The sequence below is a fragment of the Petaurus breviceps genome, unplaced genomic scaffold (assembly GCF_028583685.1).
Source record: "Petaurus breviceps papuanus isolate PSGF00001 unplaced genomic scaffold, PetGlider_PUasm1.0 91041, whole genome shotgun sequence".
NCBI classification, from domain to species: Eukaryota; Metazoa; Chordata; class Mammalia; order Diprotodontia; family Petauridae; genus Petaurus; species Petaurus breviceps.
In genome coordinates, this window is record NW_027187400.1 from 36,535,924 (window position 1) to 36,544,912 (window position 8,989).

General features: G+C 53.2%; 1 protein-coding gene across 1 annotated transcript; it reads left to right on the forward strand.

The window, feature by feature from the left end:
• The first annotated feature begins 990 nt into the window (after positions 1-990).
• Positions 991-8,645, forward strand: PEX10 (peroxisomal biogenesis factor 10). The gene is made up of 6 exons (XM_069078367.1): positions 991-1,211; positions 2,168-2,248; positions 3,767-4,173; positions 5,671-5,846; positions 5,970-6,105; positions 7,968-8,645. The coding sequence occupies exons 1-6, from the start codon at positions 1,100-1,102 to the stop codon at positions 8,034-8,036; spliced, it is 981 nt and encodes a 326-aa protein (XP_068934468.1). The 5' UTR covers positions 991-1,099; the 3' UTR covers positions 8,037-8,645.
• Positions 8,646-8,989: the final 344 nt, after the last annotated feature.

Genomic DNA, 8,989 nt, shown 5'->3' on the forward strand with positions numbered 1-8,989 from the left:
AGAGAGAGAGAGAGAGAGAGAGAGAGAGAGAGAGAGAGAGAGAGAATTTCTGCTTGCTTGCATCTCTTTGTAACTGGTGGTGGGGTTTTTTTTCTTTTGGCTTGCTTGCTTTCTCAGTGTGGGGAGCAGGGAAGGAGCGGAGAGGCTCCAGAACTCAACATAAGAGTTAGTGTCCACGATGAAGTCTCGAGCTGGGAGGCCGGGACGCGCCGGTGCAGGTGGGCTCTGCGTCCCTTCCTGGGCGGCGCCGCCCCAAGGCAGACAGGAGGTGGCGGGGCCCGGGGTACCACCCACCCGCCCCCCAGGTCTCGGATGCCCGTTCCGAGCCCTTCGTCAGCCTGTCCCACGGGGGACTTTGGACCCATGATCATGGAATGTTCGAGGGGGCAAACACAGAGACGACCTAACCCTTTATTTTATAGACGGGGAAACTAAGGCTCAGGCCACTCATGTCGCGGGCAGAGGGGCCCGGGTCTGCTGACCTCCAGCCTCCGCCTCGTGGGACTCCGTCCGGTCGGGAAGGTGCAGAACGGGCTTTGCACAGCCGCGGGAGGATGCAGGAGGATGCCTACCAGAGCTGGCACTGCAGAATGACAAGGGGGTGCCAGGGACCCATTAAGTGGGGGAGGGGAGAAGACAATACTCCCTGCTCTCAAGGGGCTTCCATTCTACGGCGCAGACCGTGGGTACAGCTGCAACACCCCCCCCCCCCCCCCCCCCAGTCTACACGAAAGTCCCGGGGGGGAGGGAAGGGGGCTAGCAAGGAAGACTCCGTGCAGCAGGTGGCTTGCCCGTGCAAAGGGGGCCTGCTGGACTGACCCTGAGGCCGAGGCTTCACGACCCCCCAGTCACTCAGGGAAGTGCCAAGCTCCAGGCACAGCTTTCCCGATCCCCGCTATCCCGCCATCCCAGAGAGCTCTGCACAGCCGGGTCCCTTTAAGACCTTTCCCCTCCTCCTCCTCCGCCCCACCCCCAGCCCAGCACGCATGTGTGACGTAAACACACGCGACGCGGATCGGCGTGACGGCGGTCACTAGGCCCCGCCCTTTGGGCGCCGAGGGGCCGTGCCCGGAGCCGGGAGACAGTTAGGGTCGTGGTCATGGCCCTGGCGTCCGCCAATCAGCCGGAGGTGATCCGCGCCGCGCAGAAGGATGAGTATTACCGGGGCAGCCTGCGGAGCGCGGCCGGAGGCGCCCTGCACAGCCTGGCAGGTGAGACTGGGTCAGGGAGTGAGCAGGCGCGGATGGCCGCGAGGGAAGGGGGTGACCTCGGAAGGCAGTGGGCGGGGCGGACGCAGGACTGCGCAGGCTCAGATGGGAGTAGGCGGGGCACGGAGGCTGTGGAACTACGTAGACTCGGACTGGAGAAGGTGGGGCCAGCGAGCGAAGAGCCAGGAGTGCGCAGGCGTGAGAGGGAAGTGGGCGGGGCGAGTCGGACCCACGTGCGTGTCCCGCCCCCTAGGTTCTCTGCTGTAGCTGTTGAGATTTTGTCTCTCCCCAATGGCCCCTCTCGTTCTTCCTCAGCGTACCTGCAAAAGTGCTTCTCCTAGCTGTAGAAGCCTCGCTAGCTCCTTGTTGCAACTCGCATAAAGCACACACCCTTCTTTCTGGCACCCAAGGCCCTTTATTTTCAAACAATAAACCCTGATGAAGTGCCTGCTGTGTACCAGGCACTGTGCCAAGCCCGGGAATACGGAACAAGGCAAAAGACAGCCCCTGCCCTAGAGGAAAAAACGAGGTCAGTGTAGGGTCCTCAGCACGGTGCGGACACGTTCTCAGTGCCGTCTAAATGTCAGCCCCGCTGTGTGCCGGGCATCGTGCTAATCACTGAGGATACGGAGAAAGGCTGAAGTGGGGCCCTGTGCTCCCGGAGCAAACAGCTGGGTGCGGACAAGCCACGTGCAGGACGACGAGGGGAGAATTAGCAGAGGGGGCAGTGGATGGAGGAGGGGTGGGGAGAGGCAGCAGTCAGAGGGGCAGCCAGACAACGTGGAGACAGGCTCCTGTTCAGGGCCGGGCCCCAGCTTGGGGACCCTCTGGTCCAGCTCACCTCACAGGGCGCGGCCCCTCCCGGCCAGGGCCTCTCGCACGTGCCTGGCGCACGGAAGGCACTTGACAGGCATGCACGGCCTGACTGCGTGGACTGCTCTGCCCCTTTGGCCTTTCAGGTGCTAAGAAATGGCTGGAATGGAGGAAGGAAGTGGAACTACTGTCAGATGTGGCGTACTTCACCCTCACCACGTTTTCAGGTAGGGGGGTGCTGGAGATCAGCATGGTGTCCCCAGTCTCAGCACCGTGGGGGGGGGAGGGGGGCTCCGCAGTGCTCTCCGGCCAGCGGCCCTTTTCCTGCCCCCCTCTCTGCCTTTCCCACCTTCCTCAGTTCAGCATGGGGAGGCCTCCTCTGGTCACACTTTAGGAGAATGCCTCCAGGGACAGCAGAGAGAGGATGAGTCCCCACATTGGTGACCTGATTCCACCTGGTCCCTGCCCTCAGTCCCACAGTCAGGCCTGTGGTCAGAGCCTGCTGGGGTCACCTGCCTGGCCACCTTAGTTCCCCACGCCTATGCACCCGCCCCTGTGATTCACGGTCCTCTTACAACATCCCTGGGGAGCCCTTTGGCCCCGTGAGGATGAAGTGACTTGGCCCAAGGCCCAGGGTTATGCTGTGTCACTGTTGGTTTAAATCAGTCAGCTCAGTTCAGCAGATAGGCTACAGCACCCACTGTATACAAGGTCCTGGGGATAGGTGCTGAGAAGATGATGATCCCTGCCCCAGGGGGAGTCATGCCAGGTACCTGTTAAGTATAAAGAACCCTAACAGGCGCAAAGGTGAAACATTAGCACAATGCTCACTTGGGCAGACCAGGGAGGGCTTCACAGAGGTGGTAGCTGAGTAGACCACTGAAGAGGATTCAGACAATGGAGATAAAAACAAGAATAATGCTTCTGTTTAGTCATTTTTCGGTCTTGTCCAATTCTTTGTGACCCCATTTAGGGTTTTCTTGGCAAAGATACTGGTTTGCCATTTCCATTTTACAGAAGAGGAAACGGAGGCAAACAGAGTGAAAGTGACTTGCCTAGGGTCACACAGCTAGTAAGTGTTTGAGGATGGATTTGAACGTATCTCTTCCTTACTCTAGACCCAGCTCTCTATCCACTGCACCATTTAGCTGCCCTAATAATAATAGCTGGAGTTTACATAGCATTTGAAGGTTTGCAAAGCATTTCACATGTTATCATGTCTGATATCCCCATTTTACAGATGAGGAAACTGAGGCACGGAGGTGAAGTGATCTGGCCAGGGTCACTCAGCTAGTGAGTATCTGAGGCCTCATTTGAACTCCAGGCCCAGCACTCTGTGAGAAGGGGTGGTGGTGAGAAGAGTGGTGAAGCCAGTTTGACAGAGACTGTCAGGCAGGCTCTCCCTGGAACAAGAAGTCAGCATTTTATCCTGCAGTCAGTAGGGAAGAAATAAAAGGAGCCAAGCAGGAGTGATGCCTGGGGTCTGGCCTGATGATCCAGAGATTGTTCTCGAAGCAGGCAAGCCCATCAGGAGGCTGGGAAGAGGCGATGAGGGCCTGGGCCAGGGCGACTGGGGTAGGGGAAAGCAGGGAGGGGTCAGAGATGTGGCAGTGGACTTGATAGGATCCATGAATTGGTCTGTCCTTTCACGGAGCATGGCAGAGCCCCTGTGTGAGGCCCTGGGTCTCTGAAGCCTGGTGCCACCATCTGGATAGAGCAGTGCCCTGTGCACTCTCGCCTTACAGGGTACCAGACCCTTGGGGAGGAATATGTGAACATCATCCAGGTGGATCCATCCAAGAGAAGAGTCCCTTCTTGGCTTCGCCGAGCCGCTCTTGTCTCTTTGCACACCCTTGTGCCCTATGTGCTGGATAAAGCCTTGGTCCATCTTGAGCACGAGCTGCAGGCAGAAGTGGAGAATGCCAGGCAGCTGCAAAACAGCCTCGTGCCCAGCATCCGTGGGCGGTCGGCGGTACGGCGCTGGCTTCACAGACACCTCCGCCATCTGCCCGAGCCGCAGAAGAAGGCGCTCCTGCGGATGGTGTATGTTCTGAAGCAGACCATCACCTGCCTCCACCGGCTGCACATCGCCATGTTCTACATCCAGGGAGTCTTCTACCACCTGGCCAAGAGGCTTACAGGCATTGAGTATGTAAGTAGCAGGGGCGAGGCTGGTGATGGGGGGCTGACCCGTGGGGAGGCAGGCCCACACAACAGACCGCTGACCCCTGAGAACAGCCGTTCTCTCTGGGCCACATGTGCAGAGCGTGTAACAAACTCAGGCTGGCAGTGCTCTCCACACCAGACGAGGCTCCCCTCTGTCCTCTTAGCAGTCTGCTCTCCACCACGTTGTCAGTATTAATGCTGCAGGGAGCACTGGGCCAAGCCCTGGATTCTTCTGGATCCCGATGGGGTCCAGGTCAGTGGCAGCAGCCCTTGGGCTGGGACTCAACATCTGGGCCATTGTGGCATCATGGCCCTTCTCTACAGGCCAAGCCCTCCTCTTCCTCCTCTCTGAGTGTCTCCCCATTTGAAGAATACTGGATCTGGGCCATTAGTCCTTGGGTCAGTCCTTTCCAGCCTCAGTTAGGATCTGGGTCAGGACTGGATCAGCACCCCACCACCACGTTTTCCTTTTAACTTGGCTGTCAGGTTCACACCAGTTTCACCAAGTCTTATCAGGGAAGTTCATTTGAGTCCCCTCTGGTCTTAGTCACAGATTCAAATAGCCAAGGCCAACTCAGCCTTTACTGGACATCTCTTCTCTGCCAGAGGCAGCCCCTCCTCCAAACCCGTTTCCATCTTTTGGTGCCTTCCTTGACTCCCTCTCCCACAAGCCTCATGTCCAGTCTCTTGCCAAGTCCTGCCTGTTCTGTTTTCTTAGCACCTTTCTCCCCCATCCCTCTTTACTCTCATTCAAGTGTTAAAAGATTCTGTGGGTGTCGGTATTCTCTAACCCGGGCCACCAGAATAGCTAAAGAAGACCTAACTTAAATGTAAACACCAGTTCTTGGCCATGCAGGTGACCGCCCCTGTAATCCCAGCTGCCAGTCGTTTTTCTGAGGCCTGCCAACCACATGGCCCCCTGCTCAGAAGCCTCCAGGGGCTCCCTGCTGCCTCAAGAACAAAATGCCAACATCTTACCCTGGCATTTAAGGTCCATCCCACTTGCTGTTCTTCCTTTCATGTTCTGTGTTCTAGCCAAGCTAAATGAGGGATTGCTTGGCATTGTGGACAGAGAGGTGGCCTTGGAGCCCAAAGACCTGGGTTCCCATCCAGTCTGACACAGACTGGGTAACCCTGACAGGTCCCTGACGCTGTCTGTGCTCCAGACTACTTTCTAGGACTGGCTGCCTTAGCAGAGGGACAGGACTCCCAGGACTCACTCTTCACTCTCTCACCCATTGTGGTGCATTCACACATTGCCTTCCTGTCAGTACCAAGACACAGCCCAAATGCCACTTCTTTCCCAGGCCAATGCTGATGCCCGCAGATGCAGATGCTGTTCCCCTTTGGCTCTCTGCTGACTTAGTGCACAGGCTATGCCTCCAAGCAGAATAAAAGCCACTTGGGGGTGGGTCTGTCCGTTTTCCCCTTTGTAAACACAGTGCCTGACCCATCCTGGGCTGGGGGGCTCTCAACTCCACAGCTCCGTGTGTGCCGCTTCCCTGGGGATGACCACAGCGTCCGTCAGAGCTACAAGATTCTGGGGGTGGTGTCCTTGATGCATCTCCTGCTCTCGGTTGGCGTCCAGCTCTACAGTTTCAGTCAGAGGCAGCGGGCACAGAAGGAGTGGAAGCTCCACCGAAGCCTCTCCCACCGCAAGTATGAAACTTCCCTGGCCAAGGGGCAGCCTGGACGAAGGCTTCCAGGGACTCTTCCCCTCCTAGCAGCCTGTTCTCTCAGGGACTGGCAAAGCCCACCAGCCATGCTTTGCTTTCCTCACAGGAGCCTTGTGGAGGAGAAGGCTGTGAGCAGGGCCTCCATGTGCACCCTGTGTCTGGAGGAGCGCCGGCGGACCACAGCCACACCCTGTGGCCACCTCTTCTGCTGGGAGTGCATCACTGAGTGGTGTAACACCAAGGTGAGGGAGAGAGAGGGAGGCATCTGTGGACAGATGTGTTTGAAGAGGGCTGAGAGCATGGTGTGAGCCCACCTCCAGCCCAGGGCGGATCCCGGCTTTGCCGTTTAGTTCTGCGATCCTTTGGCAAGCCTTCAGCCTCTGCCCCAGCCTCTTCTGTAAGAAGGGTTACTGTAGCGCCTGTTCCCTTTACAGGGCTGCTGGAGGTCCATGCCCATATGAAAGGGATGGATTTTTTTCTCCCTCGCTGTAAGCACTGACCCAAAGCAAGGTTTCTTCACCTTTTTACATCCTGGACCCCTCTGACAGTCTGGTGAAGCCTCTGGGCTCCTTCCCAGAATAAGGATTTTAAATGCCTAAGATTACAAACAAATACATTTAAAGTTCTGAAAATAAGCTTACAGACCCCAGGTTAAAAACCTCCTGATCTGGGAAAGTTCTGGATGAAGAAACTCCCCCCCACCAGTCCAGATTGGTGCGTTAAGAGTATGCTGAGCCGGATATGTCCAGGCAGAACCAGTATGCAGGTCTCTCTCAGTCACCTGACTGCCAAGCACCTGCTTTCATCACAGGCACTGTTCACACTTGGGGAAAAGGAAAGAGATTTTAGAAAGACAACAGGACAGCAGTAGGGCTCTCAAGATGAGCCGTGCACAAGCAGATTTTGACTCATCTTGGGCAGCAGCTTGTAAAGTTAGCTTCTTCTTCCTGGCCCCAGTAACAAAGGCACTTCTTAGGAGGGCTAGCTAAATTTTTTCCCACTCATTTCTATGATGCCTTACCAGTTTTTAACCATCTAGAATTTGTCCCGGTCACCAGGAAAACTTAATGAAGATAAGAACAAGCTGCTTTGTTGCACCCTACCAGCAACTAGTCTTCCCTTGAAGTGGTCAAATGTGGACGTCAGCATTGGAAACCTTTCTCATGTAGGGGGCAAAAACATACAGGTGGATTACTCATCTCCAAAGCAGACAACAGCATCAGCTGAAGGCAGCAGGATCCTTCCTGCATCAAACTAAAAATTAAAAAGTAGAGCCAGGGGCTTTGCTTTCAGCTAAAGTTCTCCCCTTATGCCTCGGGTCCCATGACACAGAAAGCATGTAATGCCTCCATTCTCTCCCCCTTCATTAAGAAGCGGTTCCACTTGTGCACTCACTGGCCCTATCTCTGGCATGAAAGGGAGGTCAGACAAAATCTCTGGCTCACAGAAGAGCAAACTGATAAGACAGCAAAATTGGGGGGGGGTATTGAAAATAGAAGGGACTTTCAGCTTCCTTGTTTTACAGAAGAGGAAAGACTCAGAAAACTAATGGCTAGGAGCAGAGTTAGGACTCACATCCAGATCTCCCCTCCTGCCCCTCTCACCATATCCAGGAGGCTAGTCTGAGGTCTTGCCTGTGACAGAACCACTGGAATCCACTTCTCATTCCCCAGAAAGTTTTAAGGGTAGGAGGACTGGAAGGAGATTGCTAGTGTCTGAACTCCCCATTAGGGTTATGAACGTGTTACTTTTACTGGTCAGACTTTCAAAAATAATGCAAATACTTTGCTTAATTTTAATCAGGGGCAGAAATTCAAATGCAAGAGGCAGTTTTGCCTTAAATATACAGCAGTTAAAAAAAAGTTGGATTAATCAGATAAAGACTGAGGCCTACATGAGCTAATGTGAGATAAATATTCATTTCTTCATCTTGAAAACAAGTATAACTGTAAATATGAAAAAGAAAGGGTTAGATTTTTCAACACCCTGCATGCTTTCCTGTACCATTTTAGTATGTTTACGAAGCCTATTCTTCCTAGAGGGTTATGGGAACTTCAGAAGGAATTTAAGCACCCAGTCTGATCCATCTTCATTTTCCCCATAGACGGAATGTCCCCTCTGCAGAGAAAAGTTTCATCCACAGAAACTGGTTTACCTGCGGCATTATCGTTAGTCCTAGTAAACCCAGCTCAAAGGGCAACAGAAGAGAAGGAAGAAACTCTCAAGAGATCATGTCTTTATTAATGGACCAAAAGCAGAGTTCATTTTAATTTATCCAGAATCATGATGGTGACTTAATTTGCACTGAAATTATCAAGGTTGTTTTTGAAATCACTGCATATAAGGTACTTTGTCCACTGCTCAACTATTGGGGAGAAGTGTAGTCCTGCCTAGTCAAGGACAGGACTTCAAACAGGTATGCATGTCCACACGAACATACACAAAGGCAAGCTCCATTTAACTCAGAAAATTCATCTTGGATCATGGATATTGTTGCCAAATCTCTACATGTCCATCTTCCCTTCTAATTAGTCTGAGATAATTAAGTTGACTATTTTGGACAAACAGCACTCTTAACTTGCCTCAATTTCTGTGCTACTTAAAAAGTTACTGAGAAGTTAGCATTTTGCTTATTCAGAAAGGGGCTCACTGTGCTTATCAAAAAACAGCATTTTAGGTTTTCTCCCTTACCCCACAACTAACATGCAGCTGAAACCAGATTCTTCTGAATTTACATTCTAAGCAGTCAATAATAAAGGTTTGTGTATATATTATGGTATAATACTTTGAGGTTTATTCATGAGTGAATGATTTAGAAAACTTAGTACTTCATCTAGGTGCAGATAGTATGGATTCAGTGGTTGGCTGCCAAGTGATGAATGGCCCACTGTTCCCTGCATGTAGTAGGGCTTGCTTGTTAACCCAAGCTCATATTTGGCACATGCTTTCGAGAAAAACGTCTGGTTATTCTCCCATAAAACCAAACAACAAAACCCACCCTTCAGTCCACTGGACCTAATATATCTCCTCTGCTACCAGAGAAACCATGCTCTGGCTGGCGATTTGGTTCTCCACCTCTCCAGGTACTTTTCCTGCCAACAAAGTCAGGCCAACTCACGAAGACAT

What these genes read in the sequence shown, in the direction of transcription:
- PEX10 (XM_069078367.1), top strand. Translation starts at nt 1,100, where the DNA reads ATGGCCCTGGCGTCCGCCAATCAGCCGGAGGTGATCCGCGCCGCGCAG. An exon ending in CACCCTCACCACGTTTTCAG is followed by an intron (nt 2,249 to 3,766) that starts GTAGGGGGGTGC and finishes CTCGCCTTACAG; the next exon opens with GGTACCAGACCCTTGGGGAG. An exon ending in CGAAGCCTCTCCCACCGCAA is followed by an intron (nt 5,847 to 5,969) that starts GTATGAAACTTC and finishes CTTTCCTCACAG; the next exon opens with GAGCCTTGTGGAGGAGAAGG.